Here is a 17,505-nt window from a genome sequence, read left to right as displayed (position 1 = left end):
TGGGAGTGTTTTCTCGAATGTGAGTAAAGGTTGGGCATGTTTGCTAGTCTACCTTGCCACGAAGCACAGAGGTTGACACACAGGGACTTTCCAATTATCCAGCAGTGGTACTGTTCCTTTACCCTTGTGGGTAATAATATGGTAGCTAGACCTTCAAAATTTATGGGTCTAAACTTTGTTAGTGCTGTTTCTTTGCTATTCTTTTACCCTTCTTGGTCAGAGCGATGTAGTGGGAGCTGCAAGCTTCACGTGCTCAACTTTGGCAGAGAACTTTGGCAAAGTTATCTGTGGTACCCATGAGCTATTGTTGCGTGTGGGAAGTGGGTGATTGAACAGTAAGATTCATGTGTTTTCTACTTCCCCAGAAGTCTTCGACATAATGCCCATAATTTCCGTAAAGCTGAGTGTGCATGTGACAGGTGCTGACAAGGCTGGAAAAGTAGGTGCCTCTTCGATTTCTGAGATCGGCCCTCGTGGTCTCTGGGGAGCCCAGCTTTTGAGAAAGCGAGCGCCTCTTCGATTTCTGGGATCAGCCTTCGAGGTCTTTGAGCAGCCCAACTTTTGAGAAAGCAAACGCCTCTTCGATTTCTGAGATCAACCCTCGTGATCTCTAAGCAGCCCAGCTTTTGAGAAAGCAAACGCCTCTTCGATTTCTGAGCAGGCGCCTCTTCGATTTCTGAAGCTCCGTCGAGTGCAGATTTTTATAGGGGCTGGCATTAAGTTCCAAAGCACACTTGAATCTCCACCAGTAGAAGCTTCATTCTTGCACTTCTAAGATCTTGATTTGTCCGACCTCTTCTCTCTTCAACACCTTTGAAAATGTCTGGCCCCTCCGACCGTCGTTTTGACTTGAACCTTGTTGAAGAGGCAGCCCCGCCTTCTCCAGACAACATATGGCGCCCATCCTTCGTCTCCCCTACTGGTCCTCTTACCGTTGGGGATTCCGTGATGAAGAATGATATGACCGCTGCGGTGGTGGCCAGGAACCTTCTCACTCCCAAAGATAACAGACTACTTTCCAAACGGTCTGATGAGTTAGCTGTTAAGGATTCGCTGGCTCTCAGTGTTCAGTGTGCAGGTTCTGTGTCTAATATGGCCCAACGCCTATTTGCTCGAACCCGCCAAGTTGAATCATTGGCGGCTGAAGTGATGAGTCTCAAACAGGAGATTAGAGGGCTCAAGCATGAGAATAAACAGTTGCACCGGCTCGCACATGACTATGCTACAAACATGAAGAGGAAGCTTGACCAGATGAAGGAAACTGATGGTCAGGTTTTACTTGATCATCAGAGATTTGTGGGTTTGTTCCAAAGGCATTTATTGCCTTCGTCTTCTGGGGCTGTACCGCGTAATGAAGCTCCAAATGATCAACCTCTGATGCCTCATCCTTCTAGGGTTCTGTCCAGTACTGAGGCTCCAAATGATCCCCCTCCGGTGCCTTCTCTTTCTGGGGCTCTACCGACTGCTGAGACTTCTCCTAAGCAACCTTTGTGAAGGCTCCCTCTTGTGTGTTTATTTTGACTCATGTATATGTACATATTTGTAGCTTATCGGGGATATCAATAAATAAGCTTTCCTTCATTTCAACGTATTGTGTTAGATACACCAAAGCCTTCTTCGCTAAGTTCTTTGAATTTTCTTTTGTTGAAGCTTGTATGTTGAAGCTTTCTGAGTGGAGCATGTAGGTTGGGGTAGTGTTCCCTTAATTTTCCGAGTGAGGAAAACTTCTCGGTTGGAGACTTGGAAAATCCAAGTCACTGAGTGGGATCGGCTATATGAATCTTAGAACGCCATTGTGCTCGATCCTGTGTCATGTCCTTCGTTAGATCCAAATACTCTAAGTCTTTTCTTAGAGTCTCTTCCAAAGTTTTCCTAGGTCTTCCTCTACCCCTTCGGCCCTGAACCTCTGTCCCATAGTCGCATCTTCTAATCGGAGCGTCAGTAGGCCTTCTTTGCACATGTCCAAACCACCGTAACCGATTTTCTCTCATCTTTCCTTCAATTTCGGCTACTCCTACTTTACCCCGGATATCCTCATTCCTAATCTTATCCTTTCTCGTGTGCCCACACATCCAACGAAGCATCCTCATCTCCGCTACACCCATTTTGTGTACGTGTTGATGTTTCACCGCCCAACATTCTGTGCCATACAGCATCGCCGGCCTTATTGCCGTCTTATAAAATTTTCCCTTGAGCTTCAGTGGCATACGGCGGTCACATAACACGCCGGATGCACTCTTCCACTTCATCCATCCAGCTTGTATTCTATGGTTGAGATCTCCATCTAATTCTCCGTTCTTTTGCAAGATAGATCCTAGGTAACGAAAACGGTCGCTCTTTGGTATTTCTTGATCTCCGATCCTCACCCCTAACTCGTTTTGGCCTCCATTTGCACTGAACTTGCACTCCATATATTCTGTCTTTGATCGGCTTAGGCGAAGACCTTTAGATTCCAACACTTCTCTCCAAAGGTTAAGCTTTGCATTTACCCCTTCCTGAGTTTCATCTATCAACACTATATCGTCTGCGAAAAGCATACACCAAGGAATATCATCTTGAATATGTCCTGTTAACTCATCCATTACCAACGCAAAAAGGTAAGGACTTAAGGATGAGCCTTGATGTAATCCTACAGTTATGGGAAAGCTTTCAGTTTGTCCTTCATGAGTTCTTACGGCAGTCTTTGCTCCTTCATACATATCCTTTATAGCTTGGATATATGCTACTCGTACTCCTTTCTTCTCTAAAATCCTCCAAAGAATGTCTCTTGGGACCCTATCATACGCTTTTTCCAAATAAAGAAATGATTTCAACATTAGACTTTCATTTGCCCAAACATATTTTAATTTCGATCCGTCACTACCCATTAGTCACTATAACAAATGAGCCATGACAAATTACATAAACGTATGGAAAAAAACATTAGACTTTCATTTGCCCAAACATATTTTAATTTCGATCTGTCACTACCCATTAGTCACTAGAACAAATGAGCCATGACAAATTACAAAAACGTATGGAAAAAAACAACACTAAAAATAAAGCTGATAAAATCCTCTCTTTTCCTTGATTTTATTAATCTGTCACCTTCAGAAGATTTAAAAAAAAAAAAAGACTGAAGTTAGTAATTAATTTTTTTTAATAGAATTTTGTGGGACCCCAGACCGCTAATTTCCTTTCAAAGAATTGAACCACAAGCCACTTTTGTGGTCTTGGATTGGCCAAATTTCAATTATCTGAGATTTTGTAGGAATCATTATTTGATAATTATTTTGTTCCAACGCATGATCCAAAACGGCCGTTCAATCTAAAGACGTGGGACGATTTTGATTTAGTAATCACGCAAAACTTAAATCCAATTGTTAATTATTAGTTTATTTGTTTTCGATTAATTTTGGTGTTTAAACAAAGACATAGTTTGCTAAATATGTCTTATGCTTTTGTATGAACGGAATGGAAGAGGGTCATTGAATTGATATTTCAACAAGAAATTTGTCGATTTGAACACAGAACTTGCTCTAGCAAAGTGAACAAATTGTGGCTCAGCATCTATAAGAATGGTTGTGAGATTTTGAGGGCCGGATATAGAAATTTAAGATGAATATCTTGTGAATGATGTTTATTACAGAAGTGATAGAAGTAGATAAAAGTAGTAGTAGATGTAATTCAATCTGATTAATTTTTATTTTGGTTTGAATGAACCACTATGTCAACTATTATATTTTTTTTTATTTTTCACACACTTATTTTTTGTTTGATATGAATATTTGATTTAAGGTTGTGCTGCCCCCACTTTTTTTTTTACCTTTTACATATTCTTCTTAATTTCCGATCGTCATAAATTGAAAATGAGAAATTAGGTTCCCATCATTCATTCTGCTACTTCATTGATTAAAATGCTATTCCTTTTTAATTTTTGATCAAGATCCTTGGATATTATTAACATCATTAATAATTTCAAAAATAAAATATTTTTTTATTTATAAATATATTCATTTAATGTTAAAAATGTTACAATTAGTATATTTATATTTATGACTAAATTTTTTATCATATATTTTTAGTTTTATTTTTTAAATGTAATTCTTTTTTAATTTGTGCCAATTTTCTTTTCAGTTTTAATTTGTACCCATATATTAAATTCTTTTTTTGCCCATATTTTTTAAAGTTTATTTGTATTTGTACCCATATATGTTTTTTTATTTGTACTTTTTATTTTGCTAAATGTACCCATGCTAATTATATGTACCCATTCATGTAAAACTTTTTAATCTTAAAATGTACTCATTCTTAAAAATACCAATTTGTTATATGTAAACTGTATCATTTTTTTTATATAAAATCTATTCAATTTTTTTCTAATCCATTTTTAAACTTATATGGGTACATTCTTTTTTCTTTGATTTTAAAATGTATCCATGTCAAGTTTATCGAAGAAATTTACTAATATTATTAAGCCTAATTTTTTTTTGTTGTGATTTTGAAGAATGTACCCATGTTTTGACACAATAATATTTTGGTTAATTTTGATGAATGTACCCATGTTTACACACACACACACACACACACTATGTATATTTATATTTTAATATTTTTAATCCCACAAATTATGGTTTTTTTATTTAAAATCTCATTTATATAAACAACTAAAATTTCTAATTTTTAATTCAAAAAATATAGTAACGTACATAGAAATAAATTATCACATTACTTTCAGGGACGTCAATCAAAAATTAAAAACCAACAAGGTTTCAATAAAAGAAAATTCATAACTAAGGACCGCATCCAAAATTTTCCAATTGAAAAATATCAAAAAATAGAATGAATTGAAAAAGATTAATGACAAAAGTTAACAAGAGTGTAAACAATAATAAAAAAAAAGGCTTATTATATTAACACCCCACATACTTAATACACTTCACATTTGCTTTTTCACTTAAAAATTATCTTGATACACCCCACATAATACCCCCACACCCCACATACTTCCCCATAATACCCCCACACCCCACATTCTCAATATACACTTTATATAATCTATGTACTTCCCCATAATACCCCCACACCCCACATTCTCAATATACACCTTATATAATCTACATACATCCCATATTTCTCAAATCTTATGACACTCATTTTTAATTTTCAAGGACTGAATCTAAACATTTGAGCGTTTAGTTTGCCGAATGATTTCAAAATGAATGATTCGAAAAATGGTTAGATTAGAGAAAAAAGGTAAGAGTTTTATGGGATTGGTGCAATGGTAATGTTCTGGATGGTTTGTCTAGAAAGAAATACCAGGATGTTTAAGCATAAATTTGAAGACTGAATTAAAAAAATAAAGGATAAGTATTGGAAATTGTTTTGGGTCTCGGTTTCTAATGACTTAAAGAATGCCATTTCTTGTTGAATTTGAACATTTTCTTCGATTTCTCTTGGCTAGAGGGTTATGTGTCTTTTAATTGCATTTCACATTCTTTGACATTGTCTAACATTCAATTGAAATAGATTCCTATAGTTGCTACCCTTTTTCTTAAGGGCGGCCACAAAAAATGTTGCCTTTCTTAATCGCTAAACTTTTCTCTTTGGGATGGCAAGGCGGGTTTTCCCATACATATGCTGTCATTCATTTATTGAAGAACTAGGTCTCCATCTTTCTAATACAAAAAACATAAAGGAGCCAACAAATTTGATGGGGATTGGCACCAAATGATTCCATTAGACTTTCAAAAATAATTTTTCTCAATCAACATGTCTGTAGTTTCATTGGTTATGGTTTCGTTCTACAATGAAGGGTGAAAAGTGGGTTTGGTAGTTGAATAAGAGAAATAATACACTAAAAGTGAGTTGGGGGGTAATTATAAATTTTTTAATTTTGTTTTAAACCTAATAAGGTCAAAATTGACATTGCATAATGAGGTAAATAAGTTATTTAATATTAAATTTTAATATGGGATGCATTTAATATTTTGTGAGATGCTAATAAAAAAAAAAAAAAAGATAACACAACTTTTGCTTTAAACATTTTAACTTTACAAAATTGCACTTGGATTTTTTTTTGTCAGAAAATTGCATTAGATCTTTATTCTCGTTCACACTCCCTTCCATATGAATTTGGTCGTGAAAAAGCATAGATGCATATTGTATGAATTTTCTTCCTTTCTTTAAAAAATATTGTCCACAAACATATCGATATTCTCGAATCAAATAATTCATATTTTCCATTAACAAAGAATATGAATATTTGCTTAGTTGGGAAAGAAGAGGTGACAAATGTTGACATGCGCACCCACTCACACCTAAACCTCCGACTCAGTACCCACACACGACACCGTTTCCAACAATCAACACGCACCGTGCATTTTTCCAAACTTCTCCACCTGCGACGTACGTCAGATCTACCAGTCTACACGATCAGGTTTCACCTTTAAAACCCCAAAATACCCCTACCCCACCTCAACGTCTCCGACCACAACGGACCAGTAAATACCCCTACAATTAAAAGGGCATATCCGGTGTAATAAAATTCCGAAAGCGACCCGACCCTGCGAGCCCTTTTTAATTCCCAATGCTCCCCGCTGTCGAACCCTTCTCCCAAAACCGTGCCCTCTTTCGGCATTTCACACCACGCTCGTTCCTCCCTCTCCCTCTCTGTGTTTTTCTTTGAAAATCTCTGGCCTTTCGTTCTCCGAAAACGCATTTTCAAAAACCCTTTTCAAACTCCGTTTCCGTCTCCAAAACCCAGTTTTTCGTTTCTGAGAACGGTCGGAAAACAAAGCCCAAAATCCTTCAGGCATTGAAGCCTTTGAAGAGTTCGATTCGGAAACAGATACAAAAACCCCTCAGAAATCCGAGTGTTTTCCTCAGAAGGTAAGAACTGCGCTGTTTTTTAATCTTTCCTGCTGGGTTTTTAGCTGGCCATTTTTGTTATTTTCGTTTATTTAATTTATGCATTTAATTCATATTTTGGGGTTTGTGAAACGGTTTATTCTACATTATTTTTCTCTTTTTAGTTTTTAATTAGAGCTAAGGTCGGTGATTTTTTTTATATGTATTCCTCAAAATCCAAACGCCGTTTGTGAAGTTTTTCTGTTCATTTCTTCGATTTTTGCTTCTGGGTTTCTAAGAACACTTGTTGTTTTCTCATTGGAAAGAAAAAACACAAAGTAAGTTGCTTTTTTAATTTATTTTTCAGAAAATATCAATTATTTATTTTTTTATTTTTTTCAGTGTTTCTGATTTCTGGGTTTGTTTTGCAAGGTAGGAAAGACACCATTTCGTCCTCCGGCGGGTTGTCTTGTCTTGTCGACGTTCTGTTCGCTTGAGATTTACGTTACAATGAAGAGAAACTGAAACTGGTCGCATTTTCTCGTGATATTTCTAAGGTCTGTTGAATTGTATTTTACGCGAGATATTGTTTAATTGACCAGTTAGTGGTCAAAGCAAGGCTTGGTTTATGATGAATGGCATGATTAATTACCGGTTTGGGTCTATTTTTGCCCATGATTATAGGGTTATGTTCTGCTAAAGTGTTTGCTGGACCAGAATAGTGGTCCTGGACCCCCCCTGTTCCACACTTTGCATTTGTGATATGGTTTCTGTGTTTGCCAATGACTTTGCTTTGTTATATCTGTGTGGAACCCCCACCCTTTTGCTTTTGCAAATCTTATTGCTCAGAATAGTAAGAGATTTGTGGTGTCCAGCTTGTAGGGTTCAACGCAAGATCTGTAATCTTTTGTTTAACACTCATTTGAGGGAGTTCATGTTAAGATTAGTATGTCAATATTTGGTAGTGCTATTTGTTACCACATTTGCTGATCCACCTACTAACTATTGTCTTTCGTTAAGTGGGGTTTCCGCGAAACCCACTTTGGCAATGTAATCACTAAATGTGATAGTGTGACAACGACGCTTGTTATTTGAACTCAGTGAATTAAATTAGAAACATGGTTAAGTATGGCATTGAGAAATCTATATATGTATAATCTAACTTAACCTATATTTATATAATCTTAGTAATCTAGCTTCTTTTTAACTTTCTAATGGGTTAAGGCAATGAGTCACAAACGCAAAAAAATGGAGGGAGACGAGGTTTGTCAGTATACGGGGAGCAGGAAAAATGTGGCAGTGGGAATCAAATATTTGCCCGTTGGATTACAATAATAGTCTGCACGTCATGTAAAATCTGGCTCAGATCTCTATGAGTTTTTTCTGGGCCATGAAGTGTTATCCAGTGGGGGTGATTGTAATTTCATGTTCTTATATGGTGACGGTGTGATGCATTGGGGAAGGACAAGGAAAAGAATCCACCGCCTTTGGTTGTACTAAAAAATCATGATTGTGGTGTAGATGATCCAAAATTCTTAATCAGATTATCACTATGATGGGTCCCACGAATTTCAGATTTTCTGATTTTGCGGAGATTACTCTTTAGGACCTCACTGTTGTTCTACGTGGGGTGCCTCAGGGAATCCTAGGGTTGATGCCCTTTATTTTATTTTGTATATCGAGCTCCGGACCTCGGATGCAAGGATGTAATGTTCTTGACCAACCGAGCTACTAACCCTTTGTGTTTGTGTTTTTTTGTTAATTTGGTTAGACAAGGTTTTTTGTGTCCTGCAATTACATTTTAATTGTTATAATCTACTTGTTTAGTCATCTAACACTTGGAACTCACTTGACAAGGCCAATTTTGACTTGGAGAAAAAATTAGGCAACCATTGATGTGTGTGGCGTGGGTCCGACGGCGGGGCCCACAAACACAAAAAGGGGTTTGGAAATTAGCTCCTTTTTATTTTCTAAGATGAAGGGTGCAATGCACTTACCTAAATTTTGTTGACTTGAATAGTAGGAATGACCCGACGGTAGAGCTGGGAAGAGAATGATAAAGAATGTTAAGAGCAGGAATCACCACTAACCATGCCCTCCAAATTCTAATTAAGTTATTAAAAAGTGTATTATTGTTTAATCTTTGATCTTTGGTGTGTAATGCATGTGTCATTGTAACGGAGGTTCCCAGTGTTCCATTGATTCGCACTTTGAATTTTGATTTATACGCGTCTTTTGATCCTGTCTGCTGAATATCTCTTCCATAGCTTCTCCCTCTTCGTGTTCTTCACTCACTCTGCATTGCTTTCGCTTTTTCCCGCGTTTTCAAATCTACTTTTGTTACACTTTCGAAAGAAAGCAAATCGGAAACTCTTAAAAGTTGAAATAGCAAAACTAAAAGAAACATTCACTCCTCAATCAATGGCCGTGGTCTAAGTGTTAAAGCATATTGCTTTTTTAGCTTTCCTTCAACACTCTCATCATTGTCATCATTAGCATCCCCGTATCTTTATTCCTTTGTTTCTTTAAATTTTTTTTTTTTTTTTGGGATAGAATCTCTTAGATCTTCATCACTCTATCTATCCCCTCTCCATCATTTGTGATCTTTGTTTTGCAGATGGATTCGGTGAGACCATCATCTGTGACCCCGAATAAGAGTAGATTCGCACGTACTATTGCTAAAGTTCTTCATCTTCGGGCTGCAACAGGTATTGCCCCAGTCGATGGGGTTCAAAAAGTCAAGTCCCAAGAATTCAGAATTCCGAAGGTTAAGTCCCAAGAATTCGGAATTCCGGACGTTAAGTCCCAGGAGTTCGGAGTTCAGAAGTTTAAGTCCCAGGAGTTCGGAGTTCAGAAAGTAAAGTCCCAAGAATTCAAAGTTCAGAAGGTTAAATCCCAAGAATTTGGAGGTCATAAGGTAAACTACCAAGAAAATGGAGTGCAGAAGGGGAAGTCTCAAGAAATTGGAATTCAGAAAGTCAAGTCCCAAGAAAATGTCAAAAATGACCGGAATGGTGGTAAGGTTATGGTTGGTCGGTCTGAGTCATTTGACAAGAACAATGAGGAGCTTCAGGAAAGAGTCGCCCTTGAGGCTCTTGTAGCGAAACTGTTTGCAAGCGTTTCATCTGTCAAAGCTGCGTATGCACAACTACAGTATGCTCAGTCTCCCTATGATGGTGAAGGAATCCAAGCTGCTGACAAAGAGGTAGTCTCCGAGTTGAAGAACTTGTCTGAGTTGAAGCGGTGTTTCTTAAAAAAGCAGTTTGATCCTAAACCTGAGACTACACTGGTTTTGGCTGAGATCGAGGAGCAGAAGAGTGTTCTAAAAACCTATGAAATCATGGGGAAAAAGTTGGAATCTCAGGTGAGGCTTAAGGACTCTGAAATTGTGTTTCTTGGAGAAAAGTTAGAGGAGGCCAAGAATCAGAATAAGTTGCTGGAGAGAAGATTAAACCAGAGTGGGCAGCTACATGTGTACAATCTTCAGTTATCTGGTTCAAGTCCTAACCATTTCATTACTGTTCTCCGACACACAGTAAAGTCCATTCGGAGCTATGTTAGGATGATGATGGATGATATGAAATCTACCGGTTGGGACATTCATGCAGCAGCTAAAGCGATTGACCGCAATGTGGTTTATTGGAAAGAAGACCACAAGTGTTTTGCATTCGAACACTTTGTTTGCAAGGAAATGTTCGATGCTTTCCAGCATCCCAACTTCTTACTCCCAAATGAGTCCTTGCCAGAGAAAAAGAAACAACAGCAGCAGCTCTTTTTTGTGAGATTTACGGAGCTCAAATCAATGAAGCCGAAGGAGTACCTTGCCCAGAATCCCAGATCAGCATTTGCTAAGTTCTGCCGTGTCAAGTACTTACGACTGGTGCATCCCAAGATGGAAACATCATTTTTCGGCAATCTGAATCAAAGAAACCTCATCAATGCAGGTGAGTTTCCGAGCTCTAATTTCTTTACTTCGTTTGCTGAAATGGCGAAACGTGTCTGGCTCCTGCATTGCTTGGCCTTCTCCTTCAATCCTGAAGCCGCAATCTTCCAAGTAAGCAAGGGATGCCGATTTTCAGAAGTGTACATGGAAAGCTTAGCTGACGAAGCGTTCCTCTCAACAACATCTGAACCGCAGGTGGGATTCACAGTTGTTCCGGGATTCAGACTCGGTAAATCTGTCATTCAGTGCCAAGTTTACCTCACTCGGTTGCAATCCGCTCCGACAAAGCAAAGGTAAACCGTGATTGATCGTCGGCAAAACTCGGGCCCCACAACATCGGGTTTACTTTCCTGTTTGGATCTCGGGACGAAGTTGCGGGGCACTTCCAACTTGGTCACTTTTGGTAATTTCATCCTCCATACTTTGAAAAAGGGAAAGCGCGTTGGACCGTTGTGTTGGAAGCTACCTTTTGAATCTTTTTTTATATTTTTTTTGCATCATGTCCTAGTTTTTTAAATTTTCTTCCAAGGACATTCCAAAATTTTGTTAATATTAGGACAAGTGACAGAGGGATTGTCTAGCTGTTTTGCATCATTGTTAACCGGACATGGGCAGGTTTCTTAATTATGTAAATAACAATATATAGTCGGAATTTTTTGTGTTCCTATTTCTTTTACTTGTCTCCCTGCTTTTCATTTGCACCAATGGTTGCAATGGATTGGTATGTCATACATGCTGCATGGTCAATTTGGGTTGGCCCATCGCTGACTGTGAGATTCACTTTAATCAATAATTAATTGTGATGCTCGTGTTTGTGAAATTCAAATTAGTCATTTAGCGGTTCACAGTTGTTTATCATTACACGTAAAATCAATCTATGAGTGGATAGTGGCATCAATCTACCACTTTCAGTTTGATTCATATTAATCAACAGGTCACGGTTGTTCAACAATAAAGGTGACATGAGTTTACTCGTTAGTCTACGAGTGGACAATGACATTCGTTTACAAAGTTCAAATATGTAAATTCTTATTGATCAACAGTTTACAATCATTCTATGTTACAAGTGGCATTTAGTCTACTCGTAGATGATAAACATATATCAATGAGTAATACTAGTCGTTCAACACTACACGCAAATTCCACAATTTCTTGAAAAATTGTGGAATTTACGTTAATCAATTAGCGATTCACTAGTCGTTCAACACTACACGCAACATCAATCTATGAGTGGACGGCGGCCATCAATCTATGAGTGGACAGTGGCATCAATCTACGACTTTCAGTCTAACTCACATTAATTAACAGTTCATAGTCATCCATAATTGTAAATGGCATGAGTTTACTTGTAAACGATGACATGTTTATAAAGTTCAAACTCTGTCAATTTTTATTGATCAACAGTTCACAATTGTGTCACATTACAAGTATCATTAGTCTACTCGTAAATGATAACAATACATCTACGAGTAATGTTGAAAATCAATGCCACCTTCATTGAACTGAGCAAAAGCTGATTTTATTTCTCTGCACTCTGCAATATGCATTCATGACCAATTGATGCATGATACACATTGGTCTATAAAACAAACAATAAAAAAATAATAATGCACCACTTGAGGGGGTCCCACATAGTACGCCTACTTGCTATTTAATTTTATGTGGCTGGTCGGTGGATATGGGGGGCCATTTTATTGGCAAATTTGTCTTATTTCTCTGTGGAAGGGTGTATGTGGCACTTGCGTAGAGTCTTTGATCACGCGGTGTGTTCCCCTCCCCCTATGCAAAAATACTTGATTTTGCTATGGCTGGTCGTTTTTGCAGGAAGGGTCACATTATTTGGCTGTGGAAAATGATGGAATTAATGAGATTTCGGCAGTTGTGGCATTAACTATAGGAGACACATTGACATGGCATATACCCTCTCGACAGTGAAATTTCTAACCCTATCACATAACGTCTTCAGATTCCGATAATTGTGGATAATATAACAAGTAAATCAACGGAGTGGTATTCTACTCGTTTGAAACTGCTTTTTTTTTTTTTTAGTAACACTTCTCTCTATAAGCACTTTAGTAAAATCGTTTTGATTGTAAGTATATTATAATTTTAATAAAAATGCAAGTGCTTAATGAAAAAAAAAACACTTAAAGTGGTTTCTAAAAAAAAAAATTTTAGGATTTAAGATAAAGTTTGAGATACTAGCATCTTAAAATTCTAGTTCCATGTAAATTTTTATCGTGGCTTGTGAGTGACTTGCAACTATCGATGCCTATATTGCTTGGATTTCACTGGAAACCGTCGCGCATGCACAATGTCCTTATGGCCTAAATCTAAATGGTTGAGATACATAAATTTGCATCAATAGTCAAAAGTTACTTGTGTACTTATCCTTTCACCATCTTTACCGAGTGCATATGCGTATACAAGTAGCTGCAGAGGAGGTTGACGACAGGAATTATAATAATAATTTTTATTATTATGTCCTGATATTACACCAAAATTTTTGGAATTAGATTTGCTTCGGACCTTAGTATCCAGACCTTAAGGATCAATCTATTTGAGCTGCTGATTGGTGTGTAAAAGAAATAAGAGCCGTTGGTGTGTGTGTGGTGAGCCAGGAAAATGAGTTAATGAAGACCGTTAAATTCAATTTGTGCAACTCAAATTAGTTGATCCTTAGGCTCCGGACACTAAGGTCCAGAGTGGATCCAATTCTAAAATTTTTAGCCGTTAGTTTGGGATATGATTTGATGTATGCATTATGAACGTCTCATATCAGATGATGGGGATTTTTGCAGTGTTCAATTTGAATTTTCAAGACACTTCGAATTTTTGAAGTCTCATTCTCAGTGTTTCCTTCCTCATCTCATTCTCATGGTGTTCTTGCGGCGCTCAATTGAACAGGTTGCTTTATGTGCAGCTAATAATTTTTTTTACACGAGTCACCAACAGAGTCGGTGGGATCGAAAACTATACATGGCACTTTAACGAGTATTAAGTAATCTAGTTACATTGTTATTTTTAAAAACTATATATCTTTTCAAATTAAATAAGAAACAACCTCTAAAAAGCTAACGGTAAGTATAAACAATCTCATCCTTGGCTAACGACATTTCTCAACTTCTGGTAAGCACTCGCATTACATTGTTCAGTGTATATGGTGAAGTAATATTCTAGAGAGAATCATTATAATGGGAAAATGTATAATACTATACTATGGTGCGTTCAGTGCAACGCGAAATCTATGAGTGATACTTAAGGAAACAATTAATATACCTTTCTCGTCTTCATCGAACCCTTTAATTTGAGGTTTGATGCAGGGACGGAGGAGAGATTTTTTAGTGTGACTGTCACACGATGTGGTACATCACGTGTCCCCATATAAATGGTGAGATATGTGTGTTAAAAGGTTAAAAACTTAAAAATAAAAAATTTTCACCACTTATATAAAAACACGTGGTGTACCATCTATTTATTGGCTACTAGGTTTAACAATAAAGAGCTTGTAGTGCATTGGTGAGTGGTGTTTAACAGTTTAATCATACAAAAACCGATTCATCTTTTGGATTAGGCAAACAAACAAGAAGTTTCACAAATTCTAGGAAATTAAATTTCATTGTTTCAAATTCCATCGTTTTGATTAGTAATACTAAATGAAAAAATGCTATCAACCTTCTCACTTAGTTTTGAGTGCTAGTGAAGTACACCTGAGAATAAAAGTGAAAAGCCTGAAATAAGAAAGTTGCTGGCCCTCTCATCTTAAATTCCTTCATCCAAACTGATTGGTGACTACAACTTGCGCACATCCGCATAAATGGGAAAGGTAGACTCACATAGTTTTGCATGAACTTGTGTCGAATTTCTTCACCATGATTATTTAAAGAAAGCCAAAAACAATACAAAGTTATGTCACTCATGTTCCATCAGAACAGAAAGGATTCCGTTCACAACATTTGGTAATGGTCTAACCTTTTGCTTTGAGTTCCACAAGTTCAGTTTGGCAAGTTTTTGATGCCCTTGGGAACTTTGAAAACTCCTGCTCCAACTCCATTTGTTTTTCCGTAGGGATACTTCTAGTATAAACTGTCACTTTCTTCAAAACTACACCATGCTCCAGCATGTACTTTGCCACTTCCATCTCATCTGGCCGCCATTTGTATCCTCGTACGGAAATAGACTTCAGGCTTGACAACAAACAAATAGGCACAATGTTCGGTGGACACCATTCATGGAGCTCATTGTTGTCATCAGCAGTATAACATTCGACGTTCTAAGCATATTAAAAGAAACATTAATGAGTTAAAGATATTCTTCGAAAACTGTATATAAGTAACCATGCATATAACACGAGCGTAATCTTTTCTATGTGCTTACATTTTCAAAGACAAGATTCTCCAGATTGGGTGAGATCTCGAGCAACTTTATCAATGATTTCCAGGAGCAGCACGTTTTAAGAAGTACTTCCAAGTGGTTCAAATTATAAAATGTAGGCAAAAGATGTTGAAATTTAGGATCAGAATCCTACAAGAATGACAAAGAAAATAGATGTATCAAAGACTTAATCACAATTTACAGACTTCCTCAAAAAATGCAGCATTGCCATTGATTAATTTCAGCACGTAAACAAGAAGGTTATTGGGGACGAAGAGAAACAACTTAGAGAATACTTACTCTCAAAATTGGAGCTGAAAGAGAGAGATACTTAACATTGATAATTCCTGCGAAAAGCCTATGCATGCGAGCAGCATAATCATTGTCGAGGTGATCATTCTGACATCTCTTATGAATTTGGACAGCAATCTTGGCTGTGCTTAGGGATTTTTCATTCTTCAATTCATAGTCCACCAAAAAATTGTCAAAGAGATCCAACTTTTCAAGATGTGGAGCATTAATATTAATAGAAACGTAGTTCTTAGCACCACCCCGCAAACATATTCGTAGTCTTCTGAGTTTAGGTGCAGAGACAGTGAAGCTCAAGAGGAGACGTTCTTCTCTGGCGATTTTCGAAATAAGTCCATCTATAACCAAATCTTCAAGTGCTGGACAACATGAAAAAAGTTTCTTTATTGAGTCAGCATTCGGGCAACAGACTGTAACATGGAGGATTTTGAGATGTGGAAAACAATCAGAGTTTGAGGGAATAGCAATAAGATCGAATTGCAGCCTCAGCTTCAAAACCGACAAAGTCTTGCACATGAAAAGGCTTTGAGGAAACTCATAAAGCTTCCCTGGATTTGGAAGCAAATAAAGAAGGAGCTCAACAACATTACGCCTAAGAGCAGTGCAAACCCAATCATGAACACGAGAAAAATAATCATCCACCCCGTAACATACAAGTTCGAACCGCTGAATGCTTGACGATCCACTATGGGAAAGTACTTGATCCACAAATCCTGCACTACGGCCTTTGTCAGATTCCGGGTTTTGTACATTGAACTTAAGATTGGGAAAAGAAACCCACACATCCTTCCATCTGTGTGATAAACCGCTGGTCTTTATAGTCTCGGTTATATCAAGGAAGGAAAGAATGTGACAAAGAATGCCATCTGGTAATCTACTGATCCTATCTTCACTGCACGTTTGACAAGGCATTGAGTTCGAACCCATTTAAGATGTGCTAGACATATATATATTTCCTGAAAAATATAAAATGTTAGGTTTTTGATCGAAACCTTCTTAGTCAATATTTAACAATCTAGCTACTGTAGAAATTAAAAGGCAATATCCCAAAGGATTTTCAGCATGTTTAATTAGCTTTCGATTAAACAGGAGAATTATAAGTGGCAATATGCACCCATGTTTTCTTTTCGTTTATGCGTTTCGTTAAACTGTTATCCAAACAGGTCAGGATGTAGAAAGGAATAAAAAGTTCAGAGTGTAGAAAAAATACCTGGATATTGTTCTCGATTTGTGGACCCAATACGCAATATGATTTTAGCTTTTGTGCCCTAATTTGTTTGCCAGCTGAGAGAGTATGAAAGAATTGAATACATATCAGATCGTGGGTCTTAGAATAAACTGAAATTATAAGGAGCAAACCGGATAGAACTTTAAACCTAATGAAAATCTACAGCCCTAAACACAATTAGGCAGCTGCGTCTCTCATTGCCGCAGATCGCACTACCAGTCTGCACCATATCCATGGTATAACCAATCGATTTTTTTAAGGTGTTCGATGGTTTTGTGTTCTTCAAATTCCCTAATATCATAGGGTTTGATGCCCCATCAGATTTAGCTTGTGATCTACCAAAGGGTAGAAATTTTGTAGTAATCAAATGAAGAACCAAATCAACTATTTAAATGATATTTGAGGAACACCACAGAGAATAGAAAACCACGAGTTTAATGATATCTGATATGATTACCATGTTTTGTTTTGTTTTTTTGTTTTTTTTTTATATGAAATTACCATGTTTTGTTTTGTTTTGTTTTATATCGAAATTACCATGTTTTGTTGGTTGAAAAAAATATGCATAAAGAATCTTTGTTCTCCAAGTAATACATTTATAATTAGGAAAGTATTTAAAAGATATTGTCGAATTCTACACAATCACACTCTTAGAAATTAGGACTGCAACAAAACCAATTTTTTTTTACAATTAATCAAATATTATCAGGTAATGCTGAGAAGATAATCAATTTTTTAAATCATATGACGTAGTTGTTGATAATTAGATTAGAGTTAAATTTGGTCTAATAAATTGGTCTACCTAGCATTATGCAACTTCATA

The 17,505-nt window shown here is 37.0% G+C and overlaps 2 protein-coding genes across 3 annotated transcripts; one reads left to right on the top strand and one right to left on the bottom strand.

Moving 5' to 3' along the window:
* The first annotated feature begins 6,530 nt into the window (after positions 1–6,530).
* Positions 6,531–11,438, top strand: LOC103448779 (protein GRAVITROPIC IN THE LIGHT 1-like). Of its 2 annotated transcripts, none has more exons than XM_008388044.4 (3): positions 6,531–6,870; positions 7,261–7,385; positions 9,446–11,438. In XM_008388044.4, exon 3 carries the CDS (start codon positions 9,446–9,448, stop codon positions 11,066–11,068), a length of 1,623 nt encoding a protein of 540 aa, XP_008386266.2. In that variant the 5' UTR covers positions 6,531–6,870; positions 7,261–7,385; the 3' UTR covers positions 11,069–11,438. The 2 variants fall into 2 exon arrangements, with proteins under 2 accessions (XP_008386266.2, XP_008386267.2); XM_008388045.4 differs by having other exon boundaries at positions 6,588–6,870; positions 7,265–7,385.
* A 2,957-nt stretch (positions 11,439–14,395) lies between these two features.
* Positions 14,396–17,152, bottom strand: LOC103448873 (F-box/LRR-repeat protein At4g14103). Its single transcript, XM_008388129.4, has 4 exons — positions 16,665–17,152; positions 15,446–16,410; positions 15,149–15,295; positions 14,396–15,044 (listed from the first exon to the last, which is right to left on the bottom strand). Exons 2-4 carry the CDS (start codon positions 16,379–16,381, stop codon positions 14,739–14,741), a joined length of 1,389 nt encoding a protein of 462 aa, XP_008386351.2. The 5' UTR covers positions 16,382–16,410; positions 16,665–17,152; the 3' UTR covers positions 14,396–14,738.
* Positions 17,153–17,505: the final 353 nt, after the last annotated feature.

Source organism: Malus domestica, chromosome 11 (assembly GCF_042453785.1).
Source record: "Malus domestica chromosome 11, GDT2T_hap1".
Classification (NCBI taxonomy): domain Eukaryota; kingdom Viridiplantae; phylum Streptophyta; class Magnoliopsida; order Rosales; family Rosaceae; genus Malus; species Malus domestica.
The sequence above is the reverse complement of the archived record's forward strand: the minus strand, read 5'-3'. Positions and strand labels throughout refer to the sequence as shown.

Bases quoted from the DNA above. Each gene is read 5' to 3' on its own strand.
- LOC103448779 (XM_008388044.4), top strand. From the start codon at position 9,446: ATGGATTCGGTGAGACCATCATCTGTGACCCCGAATAAGAGTAGATTC.
- LOC103448873 (XM_008388129.4), bottom strand. From the start codon at position 16,381: ATGGGTTCGAACTCAATGCCTTGTCAAACGTGCAGTGAAGATAGGATC. The intron at 15,296-15,445 runs GTAAGTATTCTC...TCATTCTTGTAG, and splicing joins TTTCAGCTCCAATTTTGAGA to GATTCTGATCCTAAATTTCA. The intron at 15,045-15,148 runs GTAAGCACATAG...TAATATGCTTAG, and splicing joins AGAATCTTGTCTTTGAAAAT to AACGTCGAATGTTATACTGC.